Genomic DNA, 21,159 nt, shown 5'->3' with positions numbered 1-21,159 from the left:
TAAACAATTTAAGCACTACAATATGATTGTTGTGATAAATATTTAACTCTAAATAAATGATCATCTAAAGGGAATTTTTGAATTAATTCACATTCCAGAAACACTACAATTAAAATGTATGTTAAAAGCAGGAATCAAACTTTGCTTGCCATGGTTCGATCCAAGATTTAATGATTTACAAATATCTTTTTGAGGATATGCATTAGAACAACAACAATTGCGAATATACTAAACAAGAAACTTAACCAAAGCAGTGAAAAGATCATAAACGTTATGAACTGAAAATGTTCCAAAGTTATATTTTCTAAATTGGATTAAGGATTATGAAATCTATGTAAAATGTTTACAAAGATGACATAATAGACCCTAAATCAGAGGTATTATTCCGACAATCGTGTAGAAAACAAAGTGTTTGTTGCTCGCGATAATGTCTTTATAGAAAGAAATCCCTTCCTACAAAGCCAAGTGGGAGTAAAGTTAAATCTCGATGAGCTTCAAGACGAGCAACAAAAGGATGTGAATAACTCCACATCAAAGACGAAGGCGCATGAATTAGCTAATTTGATAAACAATATGTCGAAGAAAGCTAATTCAACTAGCGAGACTTCTATCGTCCCACTTGAATGAAAGGCTTCAAAGAGTTGAAGAGAGTAATTCTGTTGTTGCTCATACCTATCGTAGGTTATTTGGGATCAAAACAAACAGTTTGTTGGAATTCTAGTTAAAAGTGGATTCTAAAAAATTTTCCTATTGGAATGGATGGAACCCATACCTACAAGCAAGCTTTGGACAAGTGTCAACTCAAGAAATGGCTTAATGCCAAGAAATGTCTATAAAAATGTGCTAGTCCATGATAGTCTTAGAAATGGGGTCAAACTTATTAGTTGTGTAAGCCTATTCGTATTCTTCTAGTAATTGTTTGGAGATCAAGATCACCTTCATGAAATGTTCTTGATGGATGATATGTATATGATACAACCTAAGAGTTTTGAAATCTAGAAATTCCTAGGAAGAATCTTCAAACTTTAGAAATTCATTCATGGATTGAAGTAAGCATCAGGGAGTCAGAACATTCGTTTCGATTAGGCAATCAAACAATTTGATTTCCTTGAAAGAACAAAAAGGAATCTTGTAGAGACAAGAAGTTTATTGGGAGCAATTGGTCTTCTTAGCCTTGTATGTAGTTGACATACAGTTCATATAAAATGACATATCAATGCTTGAATAAAGTCAAGCAGTGGTTAATGAGTTGTTTCTATATGAGAGACTTAGGAGATGTTGAATACATATTGGGAATCAAAATCCACGAAGTGAATCTTGAAGAATGATTGGATTTAATCAAGAGACTCATGTTGATAAGTTTCTTGACAAGTTCAAGATGCAAGACTCTAAGAGAGGATCTTTTCCCATGTCTCATGGTATTACACTTAGTAAAACTCAGTGCCTTCAAAAGCTAATATAGTTGAGTTGTATGGATAGTGTACCATTTGCTTATGCAAAAGGGTCCATTATATGTGCCATGAAATGTACGAAACAAGATGTTACATATGACTTGTGCATGTGTAACAGGTTTCAAGCAAATTTAGAATAAGCAGAAAGTTACCAAGAACAAATCCTTGAGTACTTGAGAAGCACTAAATGAGTTTTTCTAGTTTATGGTGTTAAAGGTAAACAAGTTGTCAAAAGGTTATACGGATGCAGGTTTTCTAAACAAGCAAGATAATTCTAGATGTTGATCTAGATGCATATTTATGTCTGGATGGTGAAGGACAGAAAGTTTGAAGAGTTCAAAGTAGAGCGTTGTTGCATACTCAATGTCAGAATATGTATATTTAGCTACAGTAAAAGTAGTTAAAGAGGAATTTTGGATCAAATTGTCATGTGACTGAAATGATGCCTTTTCAAAAATAAAGGGGCCAGGGTCACATCACAAATCCAAACTAATAGATATGAGATATCATCTCAGTTATGAGATCATTGACCTGTGGAAGGTCATGTTCTGCAAAGTTTTATTATGAGTGAGAAATCACTAAACCCCTTCCATACACTAAGGTATGAAAGTTATATTAAAGTCTTAGATTGAAGCAAATTATGTAATTTGAGTTGTTGTGTTTTGAGAAAACATATCACATAAGAAATGCATCAATTTGCAAAATTATGTTTAAAACAGAAATTAGTTTTTCTCTTATTTTATTATGGATTTGGAAAGTAAATAAAATTTCCAAAATAATTATGAATTGATGGGCTCATCAGGTGATGACCTGGTGAATGAAACCCCACAGTTGAACAAAATTCATATATTACTTAAGTTCCTAGTTCGAAATCATTAAAGAGGACATAAATATTGATTTCAATAAATGGACTAGCATGTAAGATTGATTGGATAGCACAGTTTCATGGGCTATATGGGCATAGTGATGCTCTGTCAATCACTTGGATATGCATATGATGCATGATCGAACTATTGACCTGCTTTAAAGTTCAAGTATAGAGCTTCCGGATATATTAGTGGAATCCTGTGACATGAGTGGAACATTGATTTCATTCAATGGATGTTATGACTCTGGTACACTCAAACGTTTGCCCGTAACTGGAGATTATAAAGGGTGTTTCCTGGTTATTTCAAAAGTTGAGTGGGAGCCTTGTTGCCACAAGATTGAATTGAGTATACCTATTAAATTAGGAAATGTGTCATGCCCGCTTGAAGAGGGAGAATTCAGAAAATACTTGGCCGCGTTCAAATGCATCACTTAGTAATCATTTGGTTTTGTAATTCTAACTCAGATTTCAAGGAACGATTTGTAGAATAATATAATCTCGACATGCATGTGATGCAATCATATTATCAAATCGACACATATTAACTTAAGGAAATTGAATATTGCACACTTGTCTTAAACAAGTGGGAGATTGAAGGATTTATGTCTTCGTCGTGTGCAATTACTAGATATATAAATGGATCAAATTATGGAGATAATTAAGTTCGGACATTTGGGTCATCGTTTTATCATAGCTAAAGGTACTAACGATCTTTGGGCTAGTAAAATAGCCCAAAGCCTAATTGGACGGATCCTATAAGGTCACACAAAGGGCCTAGATTGAGCATTAGAGGACGAGGCCCATCATGGACCTCATCACTCTTGGTGGCTGACCATAGGGAGGAATAAGGAGGGCCTTTTGGGCTTCGTGCCCTAGTCTAATTATAATGAGATTATAAATAGACTAGGTGCCTAGGGTTTGCAGGTAAGCAATTCAGTGATCAGTTGGATCAAAACCCTAATTAGCAAACACGAACCCAACCCTCTCATACTCCTCTCTCTCTCACACGGTTCTCTCCTCCTCCTTGGCGCCGGTGGTGCTTCGTGGTGGTGGTGGTTTGTGCGGTGGTCGGTTGTCCATAAAGGTGGTGATCGCGGTTTTCCTCAATCACTCAACCAATCTAGTATATATTGGTGGTCGGCTCGTTCGAATATTGTAGACTAAGTAGAGTAGCAACACTTGGGGCTCTATTCTCTCCCCGACTTGTCTTTCAAATTGCTACGTGGAATTCACGTTTCAAAGGTATGATTATGTGTCTTGTGTGTTATGCATGCGATCTTGGGATTAGGTACTTGATTGAATATGATTCATGTTTTTCCGCATTATAGTACCTACAAACTCCTACAATTATCCCTTAAGAGATCTAAATTTTTATTACAAAAATTAAGAACCCCTAAACTAATGATATCACTTCGAATTCTAATCTGCTCCTGGATAATTTTAGATGTCTTTGTATCATTCTTTACAGAGCTTCATTGATGTATAGGCGCAAAAGCAATTTTACAAGACGAATATACTAAATATGCACCCCTATACCAACAGACCTGCAATTTCACAAATTAGCAAGACAAATCTTTCAAATTTGTATCCCTACACACACGAAAAAAAAAAAACAAACAAATAATTCTAAAAAATCCCACCATTAGGGAACTGACTAAACCCTACATGGAGGGAATAACTATAATCACTACACTTTTACTCTTTTAGTGATCTTTATTGCCTAAAAACATTTAATTAAAGAAGAATTTGTGGCTTATTATCGATAAAAATCGATAGCAGTCCATAAGTTTTACTATAGTGGTTAGGTTTGAAGAGAGAACAAAGAAAATATTAGGATTTAGATTCATTTCAAAAAAAATAAAATATTAAAACAACGAGTGTACATTAATTTTATTGAAAAACAATCAGTTTAAGCGTAATTTTAACTTTAACAACTTAAGCAAAATTATTCAGATCCATTATGTAACCTATGTAATAAGTCTAAGTATATTTAATTTTTTTTTTTTGAAAACAGTATATTTAAAATTACTTTAACCCGTTTCACAATAAATTAATGTGCACCGGTCGGTTTTTTAGAATTTGTGTACCAAAAAATTGAAGTAGAAAACTTAAATAAAAAATTTATAACCGTTGATATTATTCAGATCCGACGATCGACATTACTCCGTATATGCATGATTAATCTTCCTCTTTCGTTTACATTTTTCATCTCCTTTGGAGCTCAACTCTTTTACACTGTAACTCCCTTCTCTCTCCTCCATTGAAGCGCATTACCTGAATTCTCCATTGAAGCAGCTTCTGAGCTTTCTCACTCATCCATTAAAGCACTTTCTAAAGTAAGACGATTTTTATCTTTTTCCAATTTGAAATCATCATATATCAATTTCAACCCAAATTTAATGCAAATTTCTTTGTATTTTTATTAGGGTTTTTGTTTGATTGAGGATGGGATGGAAGGCAGCTCAAAAACTTATCAGGAATTGGAAGATTCTTCGAGGTGATAATGTAAGTGCCCAAAATTATTGGTATATTGCTTAAACCCTAATTCTGTTTTTTTTTTTTTTTTTTTTTTTTTTTTTTTTTTTTTTTTGGAAAAATTCCATAATTTTATGTTTTGAGTTTTTTTTTTAGGTGATGATTATCAGGGGCAAAGATAGAGGTGAAACCGGTACCATTAAGCGTGTGATTCGATCTCAAAATCGTGTCATTGTCGAGGGAAAAAACCTTGTAAGAATTATTCTCTATGAAATTAGAAGAAATGGAGTTTTCTATATGTTGCTTTATGTAGAGGAACTGAATACTGAACCTCCGTTTGTGTGTTTTGAACCTTCATTTATGTTTTGTAGATGAATTGGAGTTTCGGTAAATGTTGAATTTCAATGAGATTGAACCTGCGTTTATGTCTTGCTAAATAATTGTAATCGCAATATTGCTAATGTGAACTGGCAGAGTGATTGAAAATTGAAGTAGTGGTTGCTTGTTCGCGATAGAGGTTAGTCTGTCTTGAGTCACTACTTTTTTACTGTAGTAAGGTTCCATAAGCATTATCGAAACTTAAGAAAAACTAGTTTACATGTTGACTAATCCATTTGAACAGAGGTAGATGACAATCATGGAATTCTGTCATGCTGTCTTTTTTAGGGAAGGTTGGAAAGTTTTTTTTTCGAAGAAACAAGATAGATGCTATCATATTTTAAATAGAGACAAAGGGCCCCATCATATCAAGCTTACCGGTGTGTTTGGATTGAAGGAAATGGAGGGAAAGGAAGGGAAGGGAAATAGAGAGATGAGGTATCTTTAATTTGGATAACAAATGAGGAAGGAAGGGAATTGGAGGGGAGAGAAATGGAGGGATTAAATTGTAGGAAATTGATCCTCCAACACTAAACTCTATTGTTTAGCTCTTTCATCTTTTGATGTTCAGCAAGAGTGTTTATTTTTTTTGCTTCTTTATTCTCAGTATAATCTGCTTGGCATATTTCTCTGTTTTGTTCCTTGTAAGCTGGTGCTAGGATTCTTTGTGCGGTGGACTTGGTTTGATGAGGATTTTGGTACTTAAGCTATATGAAGTTTTTGTGCTATTTGATTATTACTTCTTCTCACATGGGGCCCCTTCTTTCCAGCGGGGAAAGAAAGAGAGAATCTTTCACTACAGCCTAAATTCTGATCGGAATGGAAGCTTTTTCTTAATTCAATAATAAGACATTGAGCCGTAGGACAGTTAAAATCTTAGAAGCTTGCCTGGCTTAGTAGCTTTTGATGCATTCCCTCAGCATCTTTCTGATGGATGAAGTGGACGGAGGTAGAGACTTCTGTCTTCTTACGATCTCTCTCTTCAGAAGAGACTCTAAGGGTTAGCTTACGTCTTTTCTTATTGATTTTGTCATATACCCAGAGAGAATGGGATTCCATTACCCGATAATCCTGGGATGTGCTAAAGTAAGGGGTGTCATACTGAACGGGTCTATCACAGCATGAGCTAAACCAGCCTATAATGCGGATTAAGCAGGCACTTTTCTCTTTTCACTTGAGAATGTTTACCCCACCTACTTACTTTTCAAGCCAAAAAGAGGACTAGTCTCTTAGTTAGCCTGTATAGTATAAGGTGTCAAACGAGAACGAGCAAGGGCCTGGCATATTTCTCTGTTTTGTTCCTTGTAAGCTAGTGCTAGGATTCTTTGTGCGGTGGACTTGGTTTGATGAGGATTTTGGTACTTTAGCTATATGAAGTTTTTGTGCTATTTGATTATTACTTCTTCTCAAGAGGTAAAAGCTTTAAAATAAAATTCAATTGAGTTTCAGGTTTCAATCTAAATTATACATGTGCTGATCTGATAGGGTTAAGCTCTTTCCGAATGGATTGAACATACTGAATGCTGATGTCCATTATCACTTTTATGCATGTGATGGAAATTGAAATGTACTTTGTATGTTGCTGTTCGTTCAGGTTTTTTTGATAGTCTCCCCGGTATAGTATACTGCTCATGTCTTCTTTTGTTTTGTCTTCCCAGGTCAAAAAACATATCAAACAAGGGCAAGGGCACGAAGGTGGCATTTTTACAGTTGAAGCCCCACTGCATGTCTCAAATGTGCAAGTTGTTGATCCAGTTACTGGGTATAGTCAACTGCTCATATCTGTCAAATAACTTACTGAATATTCTGCATCTTTACATAACAGATTCCAATGATAACTTTATGGGATCATGCTCTCTTCTGCAGAAAACCTTGCAAGGTGGGAATTAGATATCTAGAGGATGGTGGAAAAGTCAGAATTGCAAGAGGTATAGGAGCATCAGGGTCCATAATCCCTCGCCCTGAAATTTTGAAGATAAGGACCACACCAAGGCCTACTGCTCGTATGTATCTGATTCTTACATTCTGCTATATCTTGCTGTTTGATAATCTATGTCCACACTATCTCAAAGTTATAGGCAGCATTAAACATTATGGTCTAATGTTTTTTTAGCTTTGAACTTTACTTTTAATCACCATATCATTAGACATGCTGTAAATGTTGCAAAGGTAGCATTTGAAACAATTTCAGCAATGATATTAAAAATATTAAATTACATGCAAGCATTGATAGGTTACTAAATTACTAGCCAAAGTTGACATTTTTTTCCAAAATATTCAAATGTGGTCAGTTAATATGAGAGAGAGGTAGTAGATGGTTTGCTGTGGTATTTATGTTCTTTGAATTAATAGAAAATTGGGGTCAAGTTTAGAACTTTTTATTATGTAGTTTGATCAAGAAAGGCTATGTTCTTTTCATTTTGGGAGTAAAAGGTTTCAGTATCATTAAGGTCATATTATGGCTTCATTTTAGTTCAGATAAGGGGCTAAGGGCCTATGAGTTCAATTCACAACTAAAATGAGTTAAGATACTGGCTATTAAGCTAAGATTAGGACTTGTGATTTAAAAGAACTTTCCAGGGGTTTCTTGTAGGAAAGCAGAGACTTAGTGCCAGTAATTGTTATGAAGAATTCCAATGAATATAGTTAGCATGATTTACGAAGTGAAAATATTCTTAAATATGATCTTGTTGGGTTATAAGAGTAGCAAAAGATTATAATAGCAAATGTGAGAGTGAATAGTGCCTGGATTAGATGTAGTCATAAGCTTTGAAGCAAAGACCAAGCTCAGCTCCATAGCATCAATGTAGTTATTAAGTTATGTAGTCCAAACAACTCTTACTAGGCAAAACCTACAGAACACACTACTCCTTGCTCCTTTCTTGAAGAGAATATATATCAAGATGGTCAATCTTATCCGAAAATAACTCTTGTTGGCAAAACAATATTGGCAACAGCCAACATTTTAATGCTGCCCTCATTTTTGCTCAACACTATTAAAATCAACTTCTCAAATTTACAGTAATGAGTTATGTGAGGGTTCAATTCCTTGCTTACACAATATTATGATTGTCTTGAGATGCACTTGTAAACATTGTATGAAGTTTATTATTCAGTGAGGTAGTACTCAAAAAAAAAAAAAAAAAAAAATGGTCTAGTTTTTCTAAGCATAGAGCTTCTATAGATAAGCATACTGTAGAAGGCTGGATTTAGAATTTGGTGTGTTGCGTCTATTCAATCATTTTTGTTACATCAGGCTCTTTGCCCCCTTAATTGATTTAGTGCTAATATGAATAATGTATTTCACTGTTCCTAAAGGTTGCAATACTTACATCAGGCTCTTTGCCCCCTTAATTGGTTTAGTGCTAATATGAATAATGTATTTCACTGTTCCTAAAGGTTGCAATACTTACCGCAAGTAATTCATCATTATTCCCTTCAAGAGCTTGTGAACTAAGTTGATATCTTATTCAAGGGCTTATATCTTGTGCTTAACTTCTTTATCGCTTACACAATTCTTTCTCGTGCAGCTGGTCCTAAGGATACCCCAATGGATTACGTGCTGGAAAAGACTTATGATTCTAAAACTGGAGAGGGCATGCCAAACCTTTAAGGGGGTTAAACATCTTTTTCTTCTGCTACTATTAGTTCAGCTAGGTGTATCCGATAGCTAAAGCATTTGCTCCATGACATACATATTTTCATTAGCTAATGCAGTAGTTTTTCTAAACTGTTTTGAGCTAATAATTCTTTGCTTATACCAAAAGAACTTATCCAAGTGATTTGTTCGTTTGCAGAATGATCTATTGTGTCGTGTGTTTTGTTTTCCCCTCGAGTTCATGTTTTTTACTTCATAAATTTCAATGCACACATCAAACTGAATAAAAAAAGCTCCCACATGAACACGTTTTTCTTGTACATGTAGGTTATGTAGCAGGATAGTATTAGATTTTATTTGCATTGGAGTTCACTAAGATTCCGAACAAGTGCAAAATAATGAATTTATAGTGAGGCCTCATTCTATTATCTAATTTGGTACATTACTAAATTTTGATTAAATGGTCAATTAAAATCGAAAGAAACCAACTTAATGGCTTAATGCCGACTCAATATACTAGAGAATTTGAAACTTAAAAAACCTTTCCTAAAATTTAAAAAACTTAATACTCTATATTAAGTCAATACTTTCCTAAGAAAAATAATTCCGATTTCATAACAGTTTCAATGCTGTCTTAACAAAATTAATTTATTTATTTCTTAAATATTTAGGAGGTTAAATGGAATATAAAACAGCTGTTACATGACAAAATGGTATTCTGAACACATAAGCAATTATTAAGTAAATTCAGAAACATAGGATTCTTTTTATTACAAAATATAAACGAAATTCTTACCATAAGTTTCATTACAAAATTTCTTATGTATATATGTTCATTGTTCACTTGCATGAATTCACAACTTTACAGTATTTTCCAATACTTCTAAGAAAAAAAACTTGATCCTATCAACTTAACAGCCAGCAATGTATTCGAATTCAACCTCCAAAAACTCATCAGAACCACCTTCTGCTAGATCGTCGAAACAACATCAGACGAGAAAGGATGGAGAATGGACGAAGGAGGAAAACAAGATATTTGAGAATTCTCTAGCAGAATTGGGCATTGATCGTAATGACTTATTTGAACAGATTGCATTAAGGATCCCTGGAAAGACCGTTGAGCAAATCAAAGAGCATTTTGAAGCACTAGTTAACGATATTGAACGTATAGAGTTGGGAGAGTTTGATCATATGATCAACTAGGTTTTCACATCTTCTAATGAGATGTTTTGGTCTTCCTAAATAATATTTTGGCTATTTGCTTAGTTTGTGTTAGACATGTTTAGGCAGCTTTTGTAGTTAAGTCAAATTATAATTAATGAAGAATACGTTTAGAATTTTTTTTATTAAAAATTTCTACGTTATGATGTCCGTTGGTACCTCGAATACACCAAGAAAAGAAAAAACATACAATCAAATAATCAAACTAGGGAGTACAAAGCGTGGGGTAGTCACACCTTGCACATCCTCACTGATAATCCTACGAAGCTCCAACGGAGAATAACAAAATTATCCGATTGAGTCACTCCACGATTAGGAAGCCAGTCAGCCCCACGATTACCCTCACAAAATACATGGACCACCCTAGCTTCCCAATCGTCTTTATTAAGCAAATTGTGGCAATGCTGAAACAAGTGAGCACACTCACCGCTTGGTTGTGAATCAGAACGTAGCGCTTGAACACATGCTTGATTATCTTTTTAATACATAATGAAGATGCGAGTGTTTGTTAATAACAATAAGCGCATAGGTGCCATATATTTGCTAACATATAGGATGACATTGTTAGAATTAAGTTAAAGTTTGTCACATGAAACTATGAAAGTGGACCAATAAATTGCCAGGTGGAAGGGATTTTGGGGGAAAATATGATGGCTAAAAACATTACTACGTGGATAATAGTACACAAAAAAAAAACCATTAAGACAACTTATAGTCTTATACTTTAATACATGCCTAATAATACACATAAATGTACCATTATAGAAAAACATCAAATGGAAAAAATAAAAACCCCAAAATGCCCTCCTATATACATGCTTAATAAATATGTGCTATGCGTCTATATGCACTTAGTGTTTGTAAAGATGGGTGAGTGTTATTAAGTGGATAAAGTAAGAGAATGTAAAAAAAATGGGTGAGTGTTATTAAGTGGATAAAAGTAACATAGTGTAAAAAGATGGGTTACTGTTTTTAAGTGGATAAAATAAAAGTAGAGAATAAAGATGTAAATGTTGTAGGTAGTGGTTTGAGTCTCAAAAACTTACCTAACCTGAAAGACTTTTTAAAAACCAAACAGGGTTTGAGACCCGAAAAATCATATTAATATCCAACATGGTATCAATCCATTGTAACTCGAAATGGATTTTAATCTATAATTTACGATCTAAGATGTCCGAATATATATTGACACATAATCTACCCGAAATCAATAAGAATAGGTAATTCAATATTTGAATTTGATCTGACTTGAAGCAAAATACACCCGAAACCATTTAGACTAGAAAATTATTGGTTTTACTCGACTTGAAACTACCCATGACCCAATAAGATTTGACTTCTACCCATGGCTCGGTTAGACCTGACCCATTATTGGCCTAACCTGAAACTTCCCATGATCCAAATCAGACCCAACATGATTATAACCTATAGACACTAAAATATGCTATCTAAAAAGAAAAAAGCCAGATATTAGTTCAAGTTGCGTAATGGATCAAAAGGTTGGTTGAATAAACTTTTGTTTCGACTCCAAACCATTTGTTATAGTCCTCTAGTCTTTTTTCTAAGTCATATAAATAAGTTCTTTCAATAGCCCAAACCCTTTATTAAGCCCAAAATCAATAAAAATTAGTCCGATTTTCTCTTTTCATAACCTTAACCTGAAATCGAGCTAATCTAATTTCCGAGCTTGAAATTTAGGATGAAACTTATATTAGTATAGATCTCTTGAAATAAACTTTCCAATGATATATCATAAATCCAATTCCGATTTCAAATGAAGGAGATATGAGGAAAATACTAAATCACACCCAAAACAGACACCCATGCATTGTGTACTTTGTGCCCTTAATGTGCTTCCCATTCACTCGAAATGGAACTCTATTAAAGGTTTTATTTCATGTTTTGAGTAATAAGTGTCACAATGAGTGACAAGTTCTTTGCATTAGCAAAAGTCTCAAAAAAAAAAAGACCGCTCAAAGTTAAAGAGGCGAGAGCATTGATAAATATGAACAAAAAAGGAAAAAAGTGAAAAATTAAGAAAAATACATAAAAGTTTTAATAAAGAGGTCAAATTATGGATGCCTCCCACACTCAAATTTGTTTGTTTTGTTTTAGTCTCGAAATAGAATGTAGTTAAAGGGGTTTGTACGTGCATTTTGGGATGTGGACAACAAATTGATAGAAGCTTATCCGACCATGAGCAAATCAATCAACATTCTAGGCTACTAGGTGTGCAATTGGACATTCATTAGCTTCATTTAGTAGACTTTAACTTTTTTTATTTTTTTTATTTTTTATGCAAGCCAAGAGAAATTAATTTAGAATAGTACAAGTCTTACAAAGTTAGGGAGGCTAGTCTTGTAAATTATATCCTTGACAAAACCCGGAGGGTTGTAAAAAACAAGTCTATCATAATTTCCCATAATGTCAGTTCTACAACTCTTTGCCATTATGTCAGCCACCCGATTAGCATTTCTTCTCTCATGCTGCAGCTTGATATCTGATAAGTGGCATTTATGCCACTTTTCTACCCTTTTTTCTCTAAGGATTCTCCCCTCATTTGCACTTGTTTAAGCCTCTTTAAGCGTTTTTACCTTAGTTTTGCTTTTTCCTTTTTTTTCTCGTGTTTCCTTTCTTATTCCCCTTTTTGTCGGTTTTACTAGAGTTTCTTTGTTGTCTTGTAGGTTCTTGGCCTTTTTGAACGAACTTTGGAATGCACGGCGTGCCATGGAGAAGGAGTGTGAATATCAAGAGGAGCTGAAGGAAGGAAGAACATCTAGGTTCGGCCGAACCCCCCAATGGTGTGGCCGAACCTAGGTGTGGCCGAACCTACTTTGTGGTGCGGCCGAACCATCTTGGCAGTTTCAAGCTGGAAAATGGCCGTTTTGCAGGAGTGACCGAACCTCCCAAGTTCGACCAGACCAAGATCAGGGGAGGTTCGACCGAACCTATCCAGGGTTCGACCGAACCTACCCTGTGGTCCGGCCAAACCTTCCCACTGTTCGGTCGGACCAACCCCTTTATTCCAGCTGCTTGTACGGTTTTGTTTTAGGCGGTTATTAGAAAGTTTTTAATGTAATAAAGGGAGATTAGCTTATGATATATTATGTACATTTTAGCCCTAATCTAGAGAGAAAAACTTCATTAGTAGAGAGAGAAAGTGTGTATTTTCATTGATGAACTTGGATATTGAAGAAGGAGCTTGATTGAATCTTTGTAAATCTTCATCTTCAATTAATGAGAAATCTCTTACTCTCTTTCTTTACTTTTGTATTTAGTTTTGTTTGCTTATTTTGATTTTCCTTCTTTGCTTATTGATCACGTTGATGCTTATTGATTTGATGATTGATATTGTCTTCAATATGATTTGTGAGTAGTCACCTAGCCAAGGGTGTGGGGATGGTGTAGTTGTTGATTGATTCATGCTTATGATGTTGGGGTTATGTTGATGGTAATTAAAGTCTTTGCATGCTTGATATTCTTTGATCTTCTTGCAAGTGCACATTGTTAGTTGATTAAAGGTGAGTCTTTGCCAATAAGAAACGGAAGTTGACTTAGTTGAGATTCATTAATATCGATAGTTCATTGATTGCACCTTCTGATATATGGTTCTAGTGTGGAAACATAGAGGCTATGTTAGGAGAAACCGATTAACCCCGGAAGGCGGTTAGGTCGGGCTTTATTTCGATATTCTTGCATGTTTAGTTTACCATTAATTTGCTTCCGTGTTATTGCATGATCAAGTGGTGTCTACACCTACCCACTCCCCTTGGTGTTTAGTTATATTGATCTTTAGTCCTTTTTAATCCTTAGTTTAATCTCTTAGTCATTCACACCTTTTGTTCCAAGATAGCTTAAGCCTTAAGTAGTGAATGCGGTGTTTGTGCATGTCTCCTTGTGGTTCGACCCCTCTATTTGCCCTATACTCGTATTAGGTTGGTAGAGCGTTATAAATTAATTTGATTTAGGTGCAGTCGTCTAACGACACGATTATTCCCTTGTCAATATCACTCCTCATCGATCCAAATAAGATCCCTGCATTTTTCCACAATTAAGAAATTAATATCCTTTATGTTGTTCTCTTGGCTTACTATTGATATCCCGTCCCGGGAGTCTGAAATTATGATGACTAGGGACCATCCCTTTTCATAAATAACTTGTAAAAATAGCTTTAAATTCACCCATCACTGCTGAATAAGCATGGCAATTCTGGGTAAAACCAAGCTTTCAAGTCCCGTTATGATCCCTGGTTACACTTGTTATACCTATATCTTTCTTCACACGTTAGAAGGATGTATCACAATTCATTTTTAATTTAGCCATAAGGGAGGGGTGGGTTACAGGAGGGGTTTATGTTCTGGTTCGAGAGGGTGGTAGGAGAGGTGCAATTTCTTGAAGTATGGCATCCCCAAGCTAAGGTTTAGGCTTCCAGGATGCATTTACCAGGGGGGTTTGAAAGTTTTGGAAGATGTTAAGGTTTCTTCGTTTTCAGATGAACTAAATGATAAAGGGGAATAAGGTTTTCTAAGGTAAAGGGAGTAAGTGACTCGAGTGTGGCAGAGGGACATAAATATTATAATGGAACCACGTGCTCAAGGAATCTATAAAAAAGGGCATGTAACTGAAAAGTCATTTCCAATTTCCTTAGCCTGGGGGAATCCTTAAGAACTAAAGCAAAGGTAACAGTGCAAAATCATTGCCTAATATAAAAAAAGTGTTGCCTTGTAGCTAAGGCAACACATATGAGGCGTTATCTTGCTTGTTTAACACACACACACACACACACACACACACACTCGCCATAAAAGCAACCTCTTAAATTATGTTGTCTTTTTAATATAAATGTTGCATAGATGGCAACATAGATATTAATGTTACATTTTCAAATAATAGTTTTGTATTGTTATCATTTCATGCAACAATTATTATGTTTGTTGTCTTAGACAAGAGAAAGGTAATACTTTAAGCGGCTGTTGTGTTATATAGTCTGGACTCTGGAGCAACACTTTTTTTTTTTCTGTTACTTTAGTTCAAGGTAACAAATAAATATTGCTGCGTTAAATTATTAAGAGTAACATTTTTGTAAGTGTTGCAATCTTAAGTGTTGCCTATTCTCATTTTTTTTTTGTAGTTCTTATGGGTATTAGGACACCAGACACAACAGAGAGAGGGAGCCATATGTCTCACAAATAAATTTGGCTATGTGAGGAATATGATCATTAATAGCAAGCTAAAAAAAAATTAGTTTGGTAAGTCAGTCCGCTTTCCATATGACTGTGATATACTCAAACGTCTAGCCGTAACTGGAGATTATAAAGGGTGTTTCCTAGTTATTACAGAAGTTAAGTGGGAGGCTTGTTACCACAAGAATGGATAGAGTCTACCTATTAATTTAGGAAATGTGTCATGGCTGCTTGAAGAGGGAGAATTCTGAAAATACGTGGCCGCGTTCAAATGCATTACTCAGTAATCATTTGGTTTTGTAATTCTAACTCAGATTTCAAGTAACGACTTGTAGATTAATATGATCTCGACATGTGATGCAATCATATTATCATATCGACATATATTGACTTAAGGAATTTGAATATTGCACCCTTATCTTAGACAAATGGGAGATTGAAGGAGTTATGTCTTCGTCGTGTGCAATTACTAGATATATAATTGGATCAAATTATGGAGATAATTAAGTCCGAACATTTGGGTCGTCGTTTTGCCATAGCTAGAGGTACTTACGATTTTTGGGCTAGTAAAATAGTTCAAAGCCCAATTGGACGGATCCTATAAGGTCACACAAAGGGGCTAGATCGAGCATTAGAGGACGAGGCACATCATGGGCCTCATCACTCTAGGTGGCCGGCCATGTAAGGGGATTAAGAGGGCTTTTGGGCTTCGTGCCCTAGTCTAATTATAATGAGATTATAAATAGACTAGTGATGAGTGTCATTTAAGGCACTCATTTGATCTCTTTTAGGATGATTTTCATTCTATTTTATAGCTCTTTTCCTTAGTTTTTCTTAGTTTTGTTCTTTATTTCGTTAGTTTGTGCTTTTCGTAGTTAGTTTCCTTGTTTTGTGCATTTCTTTGTTTAATTGTTCTTTTTCCCTTTTATTTGTTTGTTTTCGTTTGTTTTTAGGTTATGATCGTGTTTCCAAGGATTCCCGAGCCTTCCTCTCATATTTCTCATCAATTTGGATGCCTCATGTTCGTCTTTTGGAGCTTCAAGTTTGAAGTAACGCAAGGTGCAAGTCAAGAGATCGGTGCACGCATGCGGTGGGGGCATCATCTTTGCCATGAACCCATCAAAATATCCATTTCAAGACTGCCTACCTTAGTGTTCATCATCATCACCAAGACGAGCGCACGAGGATGAGCTAGGACGAAGAAAGAGAGAAAGTGCCCACAAGGGTGGTGCAGCCGCGCACGAGGGTGGTGCGGGCGCACCATATGTGGTGCGGGCGCACCTCTTCTTGCCCCTATTCCGTACCCTTTTTCCCGCGGCCGCGCCTCTTCCTTGATGCGACCGCACCTTCCGGGGTTTTCTTTGGGACGATCTAACTACTTCTTCTTTTGTATCTTTCCTATATATAGTCTTTCCTTCTATTTTTAGAGAGAAGAATTAGAATAGAGTTTTTGATCAAATTAGAGAGAGAAACTCTAGGTTTTAGTGAGAGAAATTCATGGTGGATTTTTGATGATTGAAGCTTTCTTTAATTCGTTGATCTTTGATCAAGATTGTAAGATTTCCTTTTCTTGAATTCAATATTTAGTTTGATCTTTAGTTTGATTTCAATTGTTTTGTTGAATGTTCAAGTTTGATTGAAGTTTGATTGATTTGTGATTTGATTATAGTTTGTTCAATTTGATCATGATGAATTTGTTGTTTAGCTTTGTTTTGATCTTGATTTCTATGGATTGTGAAAAGTTAGATTGCTAGGGTAATGGTGAAGCATGTATGAGTAATGGATTAATGCTAATTGGGGAAAATTGATGGAGTTGATGATGTGATTAAATTTGGTTGATGATCATGTGCATGTGTGTGATTAATTAAAGAGTAGCTAACTTTGATTGTTGCACTAGATTGCATTGTAAGTTCACATTGATACGGACCATTGATTTGTGGCTTGCATTTACACGATTGAGGTGTCTTGTGATGTTTCCTAGCTAGAGTTTATCGTAGTTGACACTAGTTAGACCTTTAGGAGAATAGCTTGATATGCTCTATTGGTTGCATGATTGATCTTCCCTCACATTGCTTGACTTAACCAATTTGACCTCCAAATTAGTTGCTTCCATTATGACTACATGTGGATCCTAGCCCTAGTGCTTATTGCATTTGCTTTCTTCTAGTTTATTTGCCGAGTTTGTCCTAGTATAGAATTCATACCCTATTTCTAGACTTCGGGATAGCTTGACTATAGACAATAGACAATTCCCCACCATTCCTTTGGGTTCGACCCTTGACTTACCATATACTAGTATAGGGTTGGTTAAGTGTTTATAAATTTTGTTTGACCTTGGGTAGCGGTTAGCCTCAACGACCTAGCTTCGACCAACGTCAACTAGGTGCCTAGGTTTGCGTGCAAGCAATTAACTGATCATTTGATCAAACCCTAATTAGCAAACGCGAAACCAAACCCCTCTTATACTCCTCTCTCTCTCACGGCTCTCTCCTCCTCCTTGGCGCCGGTGGTGTCTCGTGGTGGTGGTGGTTCGTGCGGTGGTCGGTTGTACGTAAAAGTGGTGATCGCAGTTTTCCTCAATCACTCGACCAATCTAGTATTGGTGGACGGCTCGTTCGAATCTCGTGGAATAAGTAGAAGAGCAACACTTGGGGCTCTATTCTCTCCCTGATTTGCCTGTCGAATAGCTACGTGGAATTCACGCTTCAAAGGTATGATTATGTGTCTTGTGTGTTATGCATGTGATTCTTGGGATTAGGTGTTTAATTGAATATGATTCATTTTATTTCCGCTGCGTAGTACCTATATACTCCTACACTCCCCACAACCGCCACTCAACCCAGCCTCCTTCATTGTTGGCGACCCTCCCCAACACACCTTGGGCTGGCCATTTCGGATATTCAAAAATTTCGGATCGATTAAAAACTGATCTGAATCTGATCCGAAAATACCGGATATCCGGTTTTTCGGATATATATTCGAAAATTTCGGATGGGATCGTCGGATATCCGATCTGAAACTCTATGCTAATTTATTTTTATTTTAATTTTTGCAAGTAATAATAATACAAAGCTAAACTAAATTAAGGATTCAAGGAGTATCATAAAAATTAATAATAATGTAATTCATTACAAAAATAAGTCACTAAAGTCCAAATCACCAAAGCTACGTACAAAGAACAAAAACTGCTACTCCCTCCACCCCAAATTACTCGCAACAGTTTGACTTTTTGCACTATTCAAACATCTCCCTTTGACCATTTTTTTAACTATTATATGAAAGTCAATGTAATCATGTAAGATGTTGTTGGGTCTATTTTAATGTATAGTTTCTTAATATAAACTTTTTATAACATATATAAATATATAATAAAAGATGTCAACGGTCAAACATGTGTATCGACAAGCGTGTCTTGCAAGTAAACTGGGTCAGAGGGAGTATTTAAATAAAAAACATAACCAAAATATCAATAATTTAACAAACAACAAAATAAAGAACAAGACCCACATCCCAAACAACAAATTGAAACTCACGAAAACTGCAAAACATCAACAATTCAAAACCAAAACCAAAAACAAATCTAACAAAATTACAATTACAGAGAAACCCATTAATCAAATTTTCTTTTTTTTTAGAAAAAAAAAACGAATTACTCATTATTTGTGGGCTTGTGGTTGTTTGGGTAAGTGACGAGTGACGAATGATGAATGACGAGTAAGATCAGTTGTGGCTTAGATGAGGATGGTGGCTCCAGTGAGAAATTCAGGTTTGTGGCTGGCTGGCTACGCGATAGGGAGAGCGGTGAGGGCATGAGGCAAAGAATGTTTTAGTGTTTTAGAGTTTGAGCATTTGATTTTTTATTTTTGATTTTTAAGTTTTTGGCAGAATGTAAAATAATTGTTTTAAGGTTTTTTTATAAAAGAAAAAAGTAATTTTCGGATCGGATCGGATCGGATATCCAATCCGAATTATCAAAAATGTAAAAAACTAGATCGGGTATGCGAATTTTCGGATCGGATCAGTCGGATCGCCGATCGGATAATTTTCCCACCCCTAAACACACCCGCCACCCCTCCCCTAAATCCCGTGCTGGTGTCTACCCATTCACGTGAACCACCATGCACCCACCCTGTTTTGAACAATTAAAATCCCTCCCCGTATTTCCACAGTCGCCGAAAATCAAGCAACCACCCCCGAAACACCTTCGCCGGCATGATACTATCTTCTCCATAACAATGTAGTACATGTAAAAAATAAGCATATTTTAAGAGTGCACAAAAACAACATATCTGAACATCAAGGCATATTTTACTAGATCTACAACAACAAAATTATTATTTCAAAAGCCAAACAACAAAAAACAACATGAAGACACCTTTCACGTATAAGTGGTACCCAAATTAAAAATGGTGATATGTTCATTTCTTCACCAAATCAAGCAAATTTAGTCTCAAATTGCTCACAAATCAACATACATGCATATACCAACAAAATCTTGGCAACAATTTCAACACAAAAGCTCAAAATTGAAAACCCCCAATTTGATTTTTCAAGGGTTTCAAATGAAAAATCATGCATTTGAGTAAAATTTGAAGCACAAGTTGAATAAAATTATATGGATTTGTGTAGAAATATGAAAATGAGGAGTTTTGCAGAAGATTTAAGCAACATTGGTGAATATTTGAATGAGAATGACTCAAAGACAGCAACGACGAAGGCGGAAAAGTTTCACGTAATTTGTTAATGTATAAATATGTAAAAATATACACTCATTATCATGGACTGGTTCATTAGCCGAGGTCAAGGTCAAGTCGGTCAAACACCTCTATTGGTGTATTCAAGGAGGAGCAAGAAAGGGAAGGAAGTCAACAACATCCAAGGCATGGCAGCATCAATTGAGCATGGGGAAGCATTCCCTCACTAGTTGACAAAGCTAATTAAGAAGAAGGAAGGGAAAGAAGGCAATCAACTTTAGCTTGGTTCAATTATGGTTTTTCTATATTAGTAATGTATCAACTCTAGCATGGGGAAGCATTCCCTCACGTGTTGTAATGGTAGTAGGAGAAAGTATCCAGAAAATTGCTAAGAACCATTGAGACTTGCAACCTCAAGTTGGTAGAGAGAGTTGCAACCTAAAGTTGTTATTGTATCCCCTATTACTTGAATTATTCAATCAAAGAAGCCTTCCTTCCGTAATTACTGTCTTACAATTACAATTGAACACCTAGTCTACTACAACTTGGTATTAGAGCCGGTGGTCCTGCGGCCGCCGGTACCAGAAACCACCAGTCAGAAAAAAAAAATCGAAATCAATCAAGTCAGCCATGGAAGTAGACATACCACAACGACTCACCGCCATAGAAGAAGCACTAGCAAGCATCCAAGAGAAGTTGCAACCGCAGGATGACAACCTCACTCGTACGGTCGCGGTGGCCATTAAGGCAGCCATGGAAGAGGAGCGAAAAGAAATTGAAAAGGAACGGAAAAAGATGGAGGAGGTGGTCGATCAACTAGAAGACCGCCTAGACCAGTTTCGCACCACCGTGAATACTCAGGCCACCCTAGACCGCACTAAATTCACGAAACTTCAGGAGGAATTGGAGAAATTGAAATTTCCCAAATCGCCCCAACTCCAACCTCAACAACCACAACAACCACCAGTCATCCAACCGGTGGAAGGGTCATTGAGTGGAGAAAATAGCTTGCATGAAGAGAGACCCTACGACAAACCCAGTTGGCATCCGCCAGATCCTGAGGGGTGGCGCGACGGTGGCGGTGGCGGTGGCGGGGGCCACGGGAAACACTGCAAGCTAGAGATGCCCATCTTTGAGGGGGTCGACCCGGATAATTAGACCGCTAGAGCAGAGATGTTCTTTGGATTTTATAGATTAATGGAAAGAGACAAGATAGAGGCCACAGTGGTGGCCATGGACGGAGCGACCCTCAAATGGTTCCAATGGGAACAAAAACGGCGACCCTTCTACG

General features: G+C 36.1%; 1 protein-coding gene across 3 annotated transcripts in view; it reads left to right on the top strand.

The window, feature by feature from the left end:
- Positions 1-8,974, top strand: part of LOC145595299 (uncharacterized) — a 63,434-nt gene extending 54,460 nt beyond the window's left edge. The window contains exons 1-6 of one of the 3 annotated variants that reach the window (XM_081651687.1): positions 4,522-4,655; positions 4,746-4,824; positions 4,951-5,046; positions 6,831-6,934; positions 7,039-7,175; positions 8,703-8,974. In XM_081651687.1, coding sequence (XP_081507813.1) covers positions 4,765-4,824; positions 4,951-5,046; positions 6,831-6,934; positions 7,039-7,175; positions 8,703-8,785 — 480 coding nt within the window. In that variant the 5' untranslated portion in view covers positions 4,522-4,655; positions 4,746-4,764 and the 3' untranslated portion in view covers positions 8,786-8,974. The other 2 variants (XM_081651688.1, XM_081651686.1) reach the window with 2 other exon arrangements.
- Positions 8,975-21,159: the final 12,185 nt, after the last annotated feature.

The sequence above is a fragment of the Chenopodium album genome, chromosome 19 (assembly GCF_948465745.1).
Source record: "Chenopodium album chromosome 19, dcCheAlbu1.1, whole genome shotgun sequence".
Classification (NCBI taxonomy): Eukaryota; Viridiplantae; Streptophyta; class Magnoliopsida; order Caryophyllales; family Amaranthaceae; genus Chenopodium; species Chenopodium album.
The sequence above is the reverse complement of the archived record's forward strand: the minus strand, read 5'-3'. Positions and strand labels throughout refer to the sequence as shown.